General features: G+C 34.4%; 1 protein-coding gene across 1 annotated transcript; it reads right to left on the bottom strand.

Annotated features, from left to right (window-relative positions):
- Window positions 1-11,531: 11,531 nt before the first annotated feature.
- On the bottom strand, window positions 11,532-12,620 carry LOC142242416 (waprin-like protein). Its single transcript, XM_075313995.1, has 4 exons — window positions 12,465-12,620; window positions 12,331-12,396; window positions 12,097-12,273; window positions 11,532-11,789 (listed from the first exon to the last, which is right to left on the bottom strand). The coding sequence occupies exons 1-4, from the start codon at window positions 12,466-12,468 to the stop codon at window positions 11,689-11,691; spliced, it is 348 nt and encodes a 115-aa protein (XP_075170110.1). The 5' UTR covers window positions 12,469-12,620; the 3' UTR covers window positions 11,532-11,688.
- Between the last annotated feature and the right edge of the window lie 5,203 nt (window positions 12,621-17,823).

Here is a 17,823-nt window from a genome sequence, read left to right as displayed (position 1 = left end):
AGTCATATATAACCGATCCCCAAAAATAATCTACCAAATTTTTATTTCTATAGGAGATTTTGTCAAAATTTTATTACTATAGAAAATGTTGTCAACATTTTATTACTATAGAAAATTTTGTCAAAATTGTATTACTATATAAAATTGTCAAGATTTTATTTCTATAGAAAATTTTTGTCAAAATTTTATTTCTATAGAAAATTTTGTCAAAATTTTATTTCTATAGAAATTTTTGTCAAAATTTTATTTCTATAGAAAATTTTGTCGAACTGAATTATATACGTATTTAATCGGCTTTTTATTGTTTAATATATATCCCGAATGGACTAACTTACAATTGAGAAGACGGTGTTAAGAAGTTTTAAGATACCTTGCCATCGGCAAGTGTTACCGCAACCCAAGTAATTCGATTGTGGATGACAGTCTTTAGTACAAGTTTCTATGCAATCCATGGTGTAGGGTACATAAGATTCGGCCTGGCCGAACTTACGGCCGTATATACTTGTTTGTCCTAAATTTAAAGAAAATAATTTTTGAAGCAAAGAATATCAACTCTCCTTTAATTAAAATTTCACTATTTTAAGGAAATTTGTCCTTAATATTGTGTAAATTGCATATCCTAAAATTAGGGCTGCATAAACTTTAATATCACGTATATATGTTTTCTGTGTACGTTGAAATTACGCTAACTTCCAAACGAAACAGGCTATCGAGTTGAAACTTAGCAAGTAGTTCTTATTGGTGTATGTTATGTCAGATACTATTGAATCATGTGCTATATCGGACGGCTTATAGGTATAGCTCCCATATAAACCGACTCCCAGATATGTCTTGCGGAGCCTCTTAGAGGAGCAAATATTATCCGATCAGGCAAAAATTTGATATGTGGTGCTAGTATATGGCATCTAATACCCCTGCAAAAATTGGTGCATATCAGTCGATAATTATATATTGCTCTCATATAAACAGGTCCCAAGATTTTGCTTGCGGACCCTCTTTGAGGAGCAAATTTCATCCGATTGAAATTCGGTACTTTATATTAGAATAGCCCTATTCACAACCATGTACAAATTGGATCATATCGGTCAATAATTATATATAGCCCCCATATAAACTGATCCACAGATTTGACCTCTGGAGCCTCTTGGAGCAGTAAATTTAATTCGATCCGGTTGAAATTCGGTACGTGATGTTAGTATATGCTCTCTAACATAACCATGCAAATATTGGTACACAATTATAAATAGCTTCCTAATGATATCATGATTTGACATCTGATCGAAATTTGACCCTCAAGAACTAAAGTGTATTATATAGGATTTAGGGTTTTCTTTTTCCCGGACTTTTTCCATTCCCGTGAAAGCGGGAATTGTTTTCGAATTTCCCGGGATCGCGGTCAAATGGAACCAGCTTTGATGTGGTATAACATAGGCTATCGGCTTAATATTTTAATTGAATTATAAAAAAATTAAATTAAAAATTTAATTGATTCAACAATTTTTTTAACTGAATTAAAATCAATCAGAGAAATTAATAGTATCAATTAAAATTGTAATTGGATCAATTTATTATACCCTGCGCCACACTGTGGAACAGGGTATTATAAGTTAGTGCATATGTTTGGAACACCCAGAAGGAGACGAGATAGACACATGGTGTCTTTGGCAAAAATGCTCAGGGTGGGCCCCTGAGCAGAGATGGTCTGTCGTAAACTGTAAAGTATTTGACATACATTTACGACGTATTTTACCATACGTCAAAAACGTCGTAAACCTTCTGAAAATACCTAGTTTTTGACAATATAAGAATTTGTACAGTACACTTGTTTAAGAACCGTGTATTTCATACTTTTTTTTAATTTTTGTATTTCCGAATGCCTTTTCATTATAAAAAATTCCCTTAAATTAAAAATGCTAACTTTCGTAAAATATTTAGTTTTTTGCAATATAAGTATTTTTGTGCAGTATACATTTTTTCGAAACATTTATGTTTTACTTTATTCGATAATGCCTTTCCTTATAAACAAATAGTAAATATAAGTGTACTACCGCCAGCTGGATTTCACATAGCCGTATTAAAAGAGGAGTTATTAATTAATTTAAATCAACGCGGTTGGCATGTCCACAAGTTGTACCTAAATTCTATTTTTACTACAACAATTTTCACAGTTTCAGAAAACGCGTTGCATTCAAACGTATATGCCTGCAAATTGTTCAAATTGATTTTGAGTAAAAATTTCAAAATATTATTATAAAAAAATTCTAAAATACATCAATATGACTTTTCCATAACTTAGGATATTAAAAATAGTCTTTGAAATCAAATATAAGGATCCTGTAGGTGTTTTTGACATTTACTACGTTTTTTACGTTTTATACAGGTATATGACGTTTTGACGTTTACAACTTTTTGACAGTAGAAATCTCAAAAAATTGCTATTCGGACCATCTCTGACTCCTGAGTCGATATAACCATGTCCGTCTGTCCGTGAACACATTTTTGTAATCAAAGTCTAGGTCGCAGTTTTAGTCCAATCGACTTCAAATTTGGCACAAGTATGTGTTTTGGCTCAGAATAGAACCCTATTGATTTTGGAAGAAATCGGTTCAGATTTAGATATAGCTCCCGTATATATCTTTCGCCCGATATGGACTTATATGGCCCCAGAAGCCAGAGTTTTACCCTGATTTACTTAAAATTTTGCTCAAGAAGAACAATGGGTACTATAGTTAAGCGTACCAAATTTTATTGAAATCGGTTCAGATTTAGATATAGCTCCCATATATATTTTTCGCCCGATATGGACTAATACGGTCCCAGAAGCCAGAGTTTTACCCCAATTTGGTTGAAATTTTGCACTAGGAGTACAATTAGTAGTATAGTCAAGTGTGCCAAATTTTATTGACATCGGTTCAGATTTAGATATAGCTCCCATATATATCGTTCGCCCGATTTACACTCATATGACCACAGAGGCCAATTTTTTGCTCCGATTTAGTTGAAATTTTGCGCAGGAAGTAGAATTAGCATTGTAGCTATGCGTGCCAAATTTGGTTGAAATCGGTTCAGATTTAGATATAGTTCCCATATATATGTTTTTCTGATTTCGACAAAAATGGTCAAAATACCAACATTTTCCTTGTAAAATCGCCACTGCTTAGTCGAAAAGTTGTAAAAATGACTCTAATTTTCCTAAACTTCTAATACATATATATCGAGCGATAAATCATAAAGAAACGTTTGCGAAGTTTCCTTAAAATTGCTTCAGATGTACATGTTTCCCATATTTATACCCTGCGCCACACTGTGGAACAGGGTATAATAAGTTAGTGCATATGTTTGCAACACCCAGAAGGAGACGAGATAGGCACATGGTGTCTGTGGCAAAAATGCTCAGGGTGGGCTCCTGAGTCGATATAGCCATGTCCGTCTGTCCGTGAACACATTTTTGTAATCAAAGTCTAGGTCGCAGTTTTAGTCCAATCGACTTCAAATTTGGCACAAGTATGTGTTTTGGCTCAGAATAGAACCCTATTGATTTTGAAAGAAATCGGTTCAGATTTAGATATAGCTCCCATATATATATTTCGCCCGATATGGACTTATATGGCCCCAGAAGCAAGAGTTATTTTGCACAAGAAGAACAATTAGTACTATAGTCAAGTGTGCCAAATTTTATTGAAATCGGTTCAGATTTAGATATAGCTCCCATATATATCTTTCGCCCGATATGGACTAATATGGTTCTAATAGCCAGAGTTTTCGCCCAATTTGATTGTAATTTTGCACAGGGTGTAGATTTAGCATTGTAGCTACGCGTGCTAAATTTGGTTGAAATCGGTTCAGATATAGATATAGCTCCCTTATATAGCTTTCGACCAATTTTCACTCATATGACCACAGAGGCCAATTTTTTCCTCCGATTTAGTTGAAATTTTGCACAGGGAGTAGAATTAGCATTGTAGCTATGCGTGCCAAATTTGGTTGAAAACGGTTCAGATTTATATATAGCTCCCATATATATGTTTTTCTGATTTCGACAAAAATGGTCAAAATACCAAAGTCTAAAGTCGGGCGGGGCCGACTAATTATACCTGCACCACTTTGTAGATCTAAATTTTCGATACCATATCACATCCGTCAAATATGTTGGGGGCTATATATAAAGGTTTGTCCCAAATACATACATTTAAATATCACTCGATCTGGGGCTAAATCACCGCATTCGTCATCGAGTTCTGTTTCGTATCGAGAAACATTTCGATCGCTGTAAAATTTTGGATCACCGCATTCGATCGTAATTTATTTTGTCTACTACTTTTTTATACCCACCACCATAGGATGGGGGGTATATTAACTTTGTCATTCCGTTTGTAACACATCGAAATATTGTTCTAAGACCCCATAAAGTATATATATTCTGGGTCGTGGTGAAATTCTGAGTCGATCTGAGCATGTCCGTCCGTCCGTCCGTCCGTCCGTCTGTTGAAATCACGCTAACTTCCGAACGAAACAAGCTATCGACTTGAAACTTGGCACAAGTAGTTGTTATTGATGTAGGTCGGATGGTATTGCAAATGAGCCATATCGGTGCACTTTTACGTATAGCCCCCATATAAACGGACCCCAAAATTTGGCTTGCGAGGCCTCTAAGAGAAGCAAATTTCATCCGATCCGGCTGAAATTTGGTACATGGTGTTAGTATATGGTCTCTAACAACCATGCAAAAATTGGTCCACATCGGTCCATAATTATATATAGCCCCCATATAAACCGATCCCCCGATTTGGCTTGCGAGGCCCCTAAGAGAAGCAAATTTCATCCGATCCGGCTGAAATTTGGTACATGGTGTTAGTATATGGTCTCTAACAACCATGCAAAAATTGGTCCACATCGGTCCATAATTATATATAGCCCCCATATAAACCGATCCCCCGATTTGGCTTGCGAGGCCCCTAAGAGAAGCAAATTTCATCCGATCCGGCTGAAATTTGGTACATGGTGTTAGTATATGGTCTCTAACAACCATGCAAAAATTGGTTCACATCGGTCCATAATTATATATAGCCTCCATATAAACCGATCCCCCGATTTGGCTTGCGAGGCCTCTAAGAGAAGCAAATTTCATCCGATCCGGCTGAAATTTGGTATGTGATGTTAGTATATGGTCTCTAACAACCATGCAAAAATTGGTCCACATCGGTTCATAATTATATATAGCCCCCATATAAACCGATCACCAGATTTGATCTCCGGAACCTCTTGGAAGACCAAAATTCATCTGATTCAGTTGAAATTTGGTACGTGGTGTTAATATATGGCCTCAAACTCCCATGCAAAAATTGGTCGATATCGGTCCATAATTATATATAGGCCCCATATAAACCGATCCCCAGATTTGACCTCCAGAGCCCCTTGGAAGAGCAAAATTCTTCCCATTTGGTTGAAATTTGGTACGTGATGTTAGTATATGGTATCCAACAACCATGCAGGAATAAGAAGTTTTAACATACCACAACCCAAGTAATTCGATTGTGGATGACAGTCTTTCGTAGAAGTTTCTACGCAATCCATGGTGGTGGGTACATAAGATTCGGCCTGGCCGAACTTGCGGCCGTATATACTTGTTTTACATTGCTGTAAACATATGGTAATAAGAAATTGGAAGCAAAAAATGATTTCAAAATAACTTTTTGTGATCAAAATATCTATATGTGTAAAAATTATTATGAATCTATCTGTTTTTGTTTTCCTCGTCTTCGGATTCAGAGGATGAGTACAAAGTGGCATTAATAAGGAAAAATATTCGAGACAAAATCAGTAAGTGATTCTATTTTGAAGTGAGTGCTTTTAACTATAGATTTAAAAGACGCTTTTCTCTGTCAAAAGAAGCTTTAAAAATGTTCTTGAAAAAATGAGTTTTTTTTTTTGAAGCGGCTACTGAGCATTCCTTTCTTTGTTCCGTTTCCCTAAATCCAAGTAATATGATATTTTCTTAAATGTATTTTGCCAAAATATATAAATAATATTTCCATTTTCACCAACTACTTGTTTTTTATACCCACCACCATAGAATGGTGACGGCGGTATAATAAGTTTGTCATTCCGTTTGTAACACATCGAAATAACGATTTCCGACTATATAAAGTATATATATTCTTGATCAGGGAGAAATTCTAAGACGATATAACGATGTCCGTCTGTCCGTCTGTCTGTCTGTCTGTCTGTCTGTCTGTCTGTTGTAATCACGCTAAAGTCTTCAATAATGAAGCAATCGTGCTGAAATTTTGCACAAACTCGTCTTTTGTCTGCAGGCAGGTCAAGTTCGAAGATGGGCTATATCGGTCCAGGTTTTGATATAGTCCCCATATAAACCGACCTCCCTATTTGGGGTCTTGGGCTTAAGAAATCGTAGTTTTTATCCAATTTGCCTGAAATTTGAAATCTAGAGGTATTTTATGACCATAAAGAGGTGTGCCAAAAATTGTGAGTATCGGTCCATGTTTTGGTATAGCCCCCTTATAGACCGATCTCCCGATTTTACTTCTTGGGCTTATAGAAACCGCAGTTTTTATTCAATTTACCAGAAATTGTTTACAGAAATTGGAAATCTAGAGGTATTGTAGGACCACAAATGCGTGTGCCAAAAATTGTAAGTATCGGTCCATGTTTTGGTATGGTCCCCATATAAAACGACCTCCCGATTTGAGGTCGTGGGCTTATAGAAACCGTAGTTGTTATCCAATTTGTCTGAAATTGGAAATCTAGAGGTATTTTAGGACCCTAAAGAGATGTGCCGAAAATGGTGGGTATCGGTCCATATTTTGGTATAGCCCCCATATAGACCGATTTCCCGATTTTACTTCTTGGGCTTCTAGAATCCGAAGTTTTTATGCTATTTGCCTGAAATTGGAAATCTAGAGGTATTTTCGGGTCATAAAGAGGTGTGCCGAAAACGGTGAGTATCGGTCCATATTTTAGTATAGCCCCCATAAGAACGATCTCCCGATTTAACTCCTTGGGTTTCTAGAAACCGTAGTTTTTATCTGATTTGCCTGAAATTGTAAATATTCTGCTATTTTAGGCTCACAAAAACGTGTATCGGATTAAGCTTTTATCGGTCCATTTGGTAATGCCTCCATATAGACCGACTTCACTTCTTGAGGGTGTAGAAGGCCAACTAATCATGAAAATTGCTTGAAACTCAATGTAAAATTTCCAAATTTTACTTCTCGGGTGAAAATCTACAGATTTAAAATTTCAAATCAAGACGTTATTATACCCACCACCATAGAATGGTGACGGGGTATAATAAGTTTGTCATTCCGTTTGTAACGCATCGAAATATCGATTTCCGACTATATAAAGTATATATATTCTTGATCAGGGAGAAGTTCTAAGACGATATAACGATGTCCGTCTGTCCGTCTGTCTGTCTGTCTGTCTGTCTGTCTGTTGTAATCACGCTACAGACTTCAATAATAAAGCAATTGTGCTGAAATTTTGCACAAGCTCGTCTTTTGTCTGCAGGCAGGTCAAGTTCGAAGATGGGCTATATCGGTCCAGGTTTTGATATAGTCCCCATATAAACCGACCTCCCGATTTGGGGTCTTGGGCTTATAGAAATCGTAGTTTTTATCCAATTTGCCTGAAATTTGAAATCTGGAGGTATTTTATGACCATAAAGAGATGTGCCAAAAATGGTGAGTATCGGTTCACGTTTTGGTATAGCCCCCATATAGACCGATCTTCCGATTTTACTTCTTTGGCTTATAGAAACCGCAGTTTTTATTCAATTTACCTGAAATTTGAAATCTAGAGGTATTGTAGGACCGCAAATACGTGTGCCAAAAATTGTGAGTATCGGTTCACGTTTTGGTATAGCCCCCATATAGACCGATCTCCCGATTTTACTTCTTGGGCTTATAGAAACCGCAGTTTTCATTCAATTTATCTGAAATTGGAAATCTAGAGGTATTGTAGGACCACAAATATGTGTGCCAAAAATTGTGAGTATCGGTCCATATTTTGGTATAGCCCCCATATAGACCGATCTCCCGATTTTACTTCTTGGGCTTATAGAAACCTCAGTTTTTATTCAATTTACCAGAAATTGGAAATCTAGAGGTATTGTAGGACCACAAATACGTGTGCCAAAAATTGTGAGTATCGGTCCATATTTTGGTATAGCCCCCATATAGACCGATCTCCCGATTTTACTTCTTGGGCTTATAGAAACCGCAGTTTTTATTCAATTTATCTGAAATTGGAAATCTAGAGGTATTGTAGGACCACAAATATGTGTGCCAAAAATTGTGAGTATCGGTCCATATTTTGGTATAGCCCCCAATAGACCGATCTCCCGATTTTACTTCTTGGGCTTATAGAAACCGCAGTTTTTATTCAATTTACCTGAAATTGGAAATCTAGAGGTATTGTAGGACCACAAATACGTGTGCCAAAAATTGTCAGTATCGGTTCATATTTTGGTATAGCCCCCATATAGAGCGATCTCCCGATTTGGGGTCTTGGGCTTATAGAAACTGTATTTTTTATCCAATTTGTCTGAAATTGGAAATCTAGAGGTATTTTAAGACCATAAAGAGGTGTACCGAAAATGGTGAGTATCGGTCCATATTTTGGTATAGCCCCCATATAGACCGATTCCCCAATTTTACTTCTTGGGCTTCTAGAATCCGAAGTTTTTATCCTATTTGCCTGAAATTGGAAATCTAGAGGTATTTTCGGGTCACAAAGAGGTGTGCCGAAAATGGTGAGTATCGGTCCATATTTTAGTATAGCCCCCATAAGAACGATCTCCCGATTTAACTCCTTGGGTTTCTAGAAACCGTAGTTTTTATCTGATATGCCAGAAATTGTAAATATTCTGGTATTTTAGGCTCACAAAAACGTGTATCGTATTAAGTTTTTATCGGTCCATTTGGTAATGCCTCCATATAGACCGACTTCACTTCTTGAGGGTGTAGAAGGCGCACTGATCATGAAAATTGCTTGAAACTCAATATAAAATTTCCAGATTTTACTTCTACAGATTTAAGATTTCAAATCAAGACGTTATTTTATAATTTTCTTGCACACTTACAAGAGATGTTAATGATTCCTCTAAAACTCAAACAAAAATGGTTCTTATAAATCCAGAATCTGATATAGTCCTCATAGGTGAAATCTTTAAATTTATCTTCGGGTTGTGTCCTCAAGCCCTCCAGAAATTTCAAAGGAAACCCTAATATTTGGTTCATGGTGGTGGGTATTTAAGATTCGGCCCGGCCGAACTTACTGCTGTATATACTTGTTTTATAATTTTCTTGCACACTTACAAGAGATGTTAATAATTCCTCTAAAACTCAAACAAAAATGGTTCTTATAAATCCAGAATCTGATATAGTCCTCATAGGTGAAATCTTTAAATTTATCTTCCAGAAGTGTCCTCAAGCCTTCCAGAAATTTCAAAGGAAACCCTAATATTTGGTTCATGGTGGTGGGTATTTAAGATTCGGCCCGGCCGAACTTACTGCTGTATATACTTGTTTTTTGTTCACCTTTTTTTCTGCTCAAAAATCACTACATACTTCGTTTTCGATAGCATGCTACCTATCGTGTTCAACTTCGAGTAGAAACAATTCGATAACGACTGCGGTGATCCGCGAAAACTACATTACGAAGACGAAGTACTCGATTTCGACTGCGGTGATTTGGCCCCTGGAAAATTTGAAGTCGAAACTGCGACTAAAACTGCGACCTAGACTTTGATTACAAAAATGTGTACACGGACAGACTGACAGACGGACATGGCTATATCGACTCAGGAGCCCACCCTGAGCATTTTTTCCAAAGACACCATGTGTCTATCTCGTCTCCTTCTGGGTGTTGCAAACATACACCCTCAAAAAAAAACGCTTCTCTAACATATGTTCCAAACATATTTTGCAGGAAGCACATATGTTATTGGATACCGCCGAAACATTAATATGTTTGTTTAATGTGAGCATATTATATGTTTGGAAGCATTTTGAGTCCAAAAATAGTATATGCTTGGAAAAATTCCCCAAAGAAGATTGTGTTCATTCCCTCATATATTTTTAACTTCCACGAAATTTTTGAGTTCTTCGCATCTTTTTCTGTAACACAAATATGCTGTTTTTTTCAAATGTCTATTTTCTTGGTTCCGAATGTCTATTCTCTTTATTCTGAATACTCAATCTACTATTCAAATTAAATAATATTTAGACTTAAGCATACCAAATTTTTGGCCATATTATAAAACAGTTTTCCGAAACAACATACAAGCGGTTTCACAGAAATTGCTCTCATTTCATTCTCTCGCTGTGTTATATTGATATATTTTTATTCAACCCTCCCGGTTTCCATCTCTATTTCTTTCTCTATACTAACTCTCTCTCTCTCTCTCTCTCTGTCGCTCTCTGAATAAAGTATCACAACATATATATGTTTACTCGAAATTTGTAAATTTATATATGTTTCCATTCACGCATATTATTTTTATGAAACATTTATGCCCCAAACATAATATATTCTAACATATTAACATATGTGTCCCAAACATTTTGTGCTAGTTTAGGAACATTACATGTTTGCACTTAAATATATTGTGTTTAAAAATTGTGCCCGAAACACATTTTGTTTATATAGGAACATATGAAAAACATATTTTTCTAACAGTGTATGTACTAACTTATAATACCCTGTTCCACAGTGTGGCGCAGGGTATAATTAATTGGATCAATTAATTTCGTGATTGAAGACAAAAAAAAAATTTTTTCTGTGTCACGACTATTTCAGAAAAATAAATAAAAATTTTTCGACAAATTCAAGAAATTTTTTTAAGCTTTTTGCAACTTTAAACTTTGAAAAAAAAAATTAACCCTTCATTGCATGATTTAATTTTCCCATCGATAAACATTTTTGGATCGTTACAACCGTTTTATGTATATTTATGATGACAAACTCCTATTTCCGTTCAATTCTGACAAAAAATCTTACCAAAGAGTATCCCTAACGTAAAAAGAATGAGAAAGTCAAAAAAACTAACGGTAAAATGTTCAAAAGAATAGAGTTATATAGGCAAAAAAGTAACATATCATATATCCAATGTCATGCAACGATGGGTTAATTATGTCTAATAAATTTTCTTAAAATTTTCGAAAAATATTTAATTATTTTTGTGAAATCCGTATGACATCTGCTCTTATAATACAGCTTAGTTAATATTTTCTAAAATTTACCTAAATGTTCCTTCCTGATGGGTTCACTGTTTTTTGAGTGTACTTACTCTAGAAATTTTCGCTGACTTTGTCAAAGTTTCTTATCCACTTCTTTGGATTTCTTTTTGCCAGAGCGGTCATAATTTCCATCGGAAGCATTTGAAATCTCTTTGAAACGCCGGTAAATCTGGTTCTTAATGCAAAACGACATAACAGTCAGCAATTAGCTTAAATCATCAAAACTAAATAGTTCAATGTCCAAGTGACTAAAATAAAAAACTAAACAAAAAAATTGAAAACGGGTTTTCTTTATTTCACAGCAAGTAAAAAAAATCATTTACGTATGGAACAAACGTTTGTGTTCACACTACAACAAAAACAACAATTGGCCTTCATTGCAAGATCACCGGTTCAGTAGTGGATCCAATACCTAGACCACAAATAATTAAGCACGTACACATTTGGGCCGTTTGGTGGAGCGATCACTTTCGCATTTTTCAAAAGAGCTGCATTTGACATTACCGCAATATGAACCACTGGCTCCAGCTAGAAGAAAAAGGCGATTCATGAATATCAAAAGATTCTGGGTACACGAAAAAACAAACAAACACGGTTGCACTACTTCGAAAAGAAATTTTGGGCAAAAAAGTATTTTGCTATATTCAAGGACAAAAGACTTGAGGAGAAGGACAAAGACTTGATTATCATGATTCTCTTACAAGAGTTTCATTTAGGCTTAAAGGCACCCACTAGTTTAAATACAAAACGGAATTTTAGTTAAACCAAAATTTCTTTTGAAGGACACGATTCTCAAGGTCATCGTTTAATAGTGGGCATGGCTAAGGTCACTTACAATTTTTACTACCAAATGGTGAAGTGTCACGGCTACCAGAATTTCCCAAAAGATTTGGTTGCACACAGGAACGGGCATTACACAAATTGGGACAACATTTGCCTCCAATGGCACTACATTCGGAATCTTGTAAACATTTAGGTGTACAATTTTGTACCTTGGTCGATGATGGACAATCTGTATTAGAAAGATTAATTTAGAGAATAATAAACATCTAAAAAGGCCATTACTTACCTCCAGCAGCCATTGCCATTACCACTAGAGTCAAGGCGAATAATGCAAGAATTATTGTTTTATTGGCTGGAATTCAAGTATTCAAATTTTTGCTTTTATTTTTACATGGTGATTCTCATTTGAAATATACGAACCCATTTTCAGTAAGCGCTTAAGTTAGACTTGAGTTGTTAATACCTCGAATATTTAAATGCGACTGAGCTTAATTAAGTTTACTTTTGTTTTAGATAAGTGAACCCAACTGATCACCTACGCATATGACTGTCTTATGCTTGTCAGAGTTTCAAAACAAAAAAATTAAAATGAGGAGAGACTTTAACACCGGTTGTGTGATGATGCCAGATTTGTTAAAACGGGTATGTATATGGCCGTATTTTAACTACCCACCACCATGGAGCGCATACAAGAATCTTCTTTGAAAACACCTCCTCCGGTTCAACCGGTAATATTCTATATTAGATTTGAATACTAAAAATGTTTGGATGCAAAGATTTTGATCTTCTCTTAAAATTTGGTATTGATTCCGTGCCAAAGATGCAGTTTCTTTAAAATAAAGGCATTTTTTAGGAAACTATCTAGCTTTAAAACTACACTCAAAAAAAAGTTTAATTGGATCCAACGATTTTGACCTTCCCTTAAGAATTTGGTAAAACCTGAAGATTCAATATTTTAATTAATTTAAGGACGATTTCTTTAAGTCATTTATTTAAGGAAAATTTGCCTTAGTTCAAAGACATGCGACTTTAACGGAGGGACGCAAATTTCTTAAATTTGTGCCCTAAAGTTAATGAAAAAAAATTGAGGCAATGATTATAAACTTTATTTTAATAAAAATTTCACTATTTTAAAGATATATGTCTTTAATAGCTTGTAAATTATGGATCCTAAAATTAAGGTTGCGTAATGTTTAATATCACGTAAATATTTTTTTTCTCACTGCTATAAATTTAAAATGAGGATACAAATATTCATTTTGTCGAATTTTTATTATTTGTTTGTGATATGATAAAGCTATTCGCGTACAAATAAATTTCAGTATAAAAATCAGAATTATAACACATACCTCAGTGTAAAAAAATTGTTCTTAATAAAAAACAAGTAAAGTCTACACTGAAAAAAATATTGTCGTGAGGTCAAAGATTTCATGTCTTTAAAATACGAATAAAAATTTTTCTTAGCATAGAAGACGCATTTCTCTAAAAAAAAGTTATTTTCCTTGTCCAAAAGTCGATAAACTTTTCAATGAAGTCGTATTGTCCTTATAATTAAGTGATTTGACTTAAAAATGGGTATCTTAACATGAAAGAAAAAATGTATAGGCTAAGGTCAACTTGACTTTAATAATTCAGAAAAATTCTTTAAATTTAATGAAATTGTCTTTAAATTTGATGTCTTTTTGCATCTTGACTACAAAGCAAAAAATCGTTCAAATATAGGACATATTTTTCAAAACTTTATTTTAAAGAAGTTTTTTACTTCAAACATAGCATAATTTCTACTGGAAGTCGAGTCCTAATTTGGAAAACAAAGTTGTCGTTAACTCGTTTTTAAAGGACTTTGATAGCATATGAAGAAGCAAAGCTGAGAAAGCGAAAAATTAAAATTTGCTTCCTAGAAGCAAGTACACAAAACCTAAATTTAAAAGAGAATTGTGTCTTAAAAGTATCCTTACTTGTATTCTCCGCTTCTTTGGCTCGGAATCAATACCAAATTTTTTAAAGTAAAGACAAAATCTTTGGTACCGAGTATGCTTTTTTTCAGTGTAAAGTCGGGCGGAGCCGACTATATTATACCCTTCACCAATATGTAGACAAACATTTGTGTTACCATCTCAACTACTTAAAATTTGCTGGGAGCTATATAAAAGTTTGCATTTCCAGATACAAATACATTTAATGGAAACAATTTTTTGTACTTCTACAAAAACTCTAGAATTAAAATTTAAATCGGCTAACGCCCTGGGATGAAACACAATGTTAGTAAAAAATATGGGAAATATGAAGCGAGAGAAATTTTAATGCAATTGTGCAAAAGAGATTTATGATTTTGCAGGCGATACATATGTATTCGAGATATAGGACAATTAGAGTAATATTTACAATTATTGGCGATTTTATAACGATATTGGTTAGATCTCGCCAAGATATGTGGTCAAGTGTGGATTGTGATATATTATTTGGTCTAGTCGGGCGACTTGGAGCCTTATTTAAAACTCATCCGTTCTGTGGAAATTTTGGCATTGCAGTGTGTAGGATATGGCTAAGATATGGGGAAATAATCACAGAATTTTATGTAAAGTGTGAGAATTTTGGCCATATTTGTATTCTCTGAGGAAACTATCCAGTCAATCGGAGGAAAATCCCATTGAAAATGGGTCTAAAATATGAAACAGTCTACCATATTTCCCCAACTCTGGTGTACGTATATATGGGAGCTATATACAATCTGAACCAATTTTGACTAAATTTGACATGCATAGTTAGAATAATAATTCTGCTATCTACACACAAAAAAATTTTTTTGATTTCAATCACGAAAATCGCGGATTCAATCATTTTTATACCCACCACCATACAATGGTGATGGGGGTATAATAAGTTTGTCATTCCGTTTGTAACACATCGAAATAACGATTTCCGACTATATAAAGTATATATATTCTTGATCAGGGATAAATTCTAAGACGATATAACGATGTCCGTCTGTCTGTCTGTCTGTCTGTTGTAATCACGCTACAGTCTTCAATAATGAAGCAATCGTGCTGAAATTTTGCACAAACTCGTCTTTTGTCTGCAGGCAGGTCAAGTTTGAAGATGGGCTACATCGGTCCATGTTTTGGTATGGTCCCCATATAAAACGACCTCCCGATTTGGGGTCTTGGGCTTATAGAAATCGTATTTTTTATCCAATTTGCCTGAAATTTGAAATCTGGAGGTATTTGATGACCGTAAAGAGGTGTGCCAAAAACGGTGAGTATCGATCCATGTTTTGGTATAGCCCCCATATAGACCGATCTCCCGATTTTACTTCTTGGGCTTATAGAAACCGCAGTTTTTATTCAATTTACCTGAAATTGGAAATCTAGAGGTATTGTAGGACCACAAATACGTGTGCCAAAAATGGTGAGTATCGGTCTATGTTTTGGTATGGTCCCCATATAAAACGACCTCCCGATTTGGGGTCTTGGGCTTATAGAAATCGTAGTTATTATCCAATTTGCCTGAAATTTGAAATCTAGAGGTATTTTATGACCATAAAGAGGTGTGCCAAAAATTGTGAGTATGGGTCCATATGTTGGTATAGCCCCCATATAGACCTATCTCCCGATTTTACTTCTTTGGCTTATAGAAACCGCAGTTTTTATTAAATTTACCTGAAATTGGAAATCTAGAGGTATTGTAGGACCACAAATACGTGTGCCAAAAATTGTGAGTATCGGTCCATGTTTTGGTATAGCCCCCATATATAACGACCTCCCGATTTTGGGTCTTGGGCTTATAGACACCGTAGTTTCTATCCAATTTGTCTGAAATTGGATATCTAGAGGTATTTTAGGACCATAAGAGGTGTGCCGAAAATGGTGAGTATCGGTCCATATTTTGGTATAGCCCCCATATAGACCGATTTCCCGATTTTACTTCTTGGGCTTATAGAAACCGCAGTTTTTATTCAATTTACCTGAAATTGGAAATCTAGAGGTATTTTCGGGTCATAAAGAGGTGTGCCGAAAACGGTGAGTAGCGGTCCATATTTTAGGATAGCCCCCATAAGAACGATCTCCCGATTTAACTCCTTGGGTTTCTAGAAACCGTAGTTTTTATCTGATTTGCCTGAATTTGTAAATATTCTGATATTTTAGGCTCACAAAAACGTGTATCGGATTAAGTTTTTATCGGTCCATTTGATAATGCCTCCATATAGACCGACATCACTTCTTGACGGTGTAGAAGGCGCACTGATCATGAAAATTGCTTGAAACTCAATGTAAAATTTCCAGATTTTACATCCACAGATTTAAGATTTCAAATTAAGACGTTATTTTATAATTTTCTTGCACACTTACAAGAGATGTTAATGATTCCTCTAAAACTCAAACAAAAATGGTTCTTATAAATCCAGAATCTGATATAGTCCTCATAGGTGAAATCTTTAAACTTATCTTCGGGAAGTGTCCTCAAGTCCTCAAGCCCTCCTGAAATTTCAAAGGAAACCCTAATATTTGGTTCATGGTGGTGGGTATTTAAGATTCGGCCCGGCCGAACTTAGTGCTGTATATACTTGTTTTCATTGAAATGTCTTCAATCACTAAAATGATAGTATCAATCACCCATTTTGATTGAAAACCAACACGACTTTTAATTAAAAATTTAATTGACTTTTGTCACGGAATCAATTAATTGTGTGATTGAATCAATTAAAAACGTGATTGATTTTTAACATAAAATTCAATCACAGTTTTAATTGAATCAATTAAAATTTTAATTAATTTCGCGACAAAAATTAATCAACTATTTGATTCATTCAATTAAATGATTAATTGAAATTGGCTATAAATTTCGATCAAAAAATGTATATATTCGTATTTAGTTTTATTTGAAATAAAAGAAAATATGTGTTTCTTATAAAAGATATTTAATATTTTATAATTTTTTGAATTATGCAATAGAAAAATAAATTTGGTTCTTGTCATTTGTGTTTTGTTCTAACATAACTTACAAATACAACTACTATCAATAACAACTATAGGGTGAAAAAATAAATTATAAAAATCATTATCTTCCTTATAATAACCATGTTAGCATGTTCCTTCTAATATGTAGATGCGCCTAGATTTCCAAAAAATCAGCAGCATGTAAGCTAAATTAGTTTTTCTGAAAGTAAACAGAATAATTCGAATTTAATTTTGTTCAATTAAAAGTTAATTTTGTTAAACATTACCTGCATAGAATATCAAGTTCAATTCTTAGTTCCAGGTTGCAGATTTATAATCTCCTTTTGCAGTTGTAGTCTTTTAGCATAAAAAGGTGTATTAAGGAGCTCGGTAATTTAATTTTAGTAACAATTCCTTTCCAAAATTTCCGCACATTGAAATCGTCTATTAAAATTTGAACCAATCATAGACAAAAATAATGGGAAAGAAATGTAATATTTGGTATTATATTGATGATACTTTGCAAATTCTAAAAATAGAAAAATATATAAATGGGAAATACATATTTCTATTATTTTCGGATATTTTTCATATTTTTAAATCCAAAAGAAAGAAGTTTGTTACCATTACATAATTCAGCTCATTAGTTTATATACCAGATATACTGCTCTCTACTTGGGTTCAAACTGAAAAAGGCAGGTAAAACAAAAATGCAATTTAATGCCAACGCTACTTCGCAACTTCAAGGTGAATCTTCCAACAAACCCATACCGCTCTTGGTTTTAAGAAAACTAGGAGTGAAAAAAAATTATAATTTTAAAAGATCAATACGGTACCCACTT

This window comes from Haematobia irritans, unplaced genomic scaffold (assembly GCF_050003625.1).
Source record: "Haematobia irritans isolate KBUSLIRL unplaced genomic scaffold, ASM5000362v1 scaffold_111, whole genome shotgun sequence".
Taxonomy (NCBI): Eukaryota; Metazoa; Arthropoda; class Insecta; order Diptera; family Muscidae; genus Haematobia; species Haematobia irritans.
The sequence above is the reverse complement of the archived record's forward strand: the minus strand, read 5'-3'. Positions and strand labels throughout refer to the sequence as shown.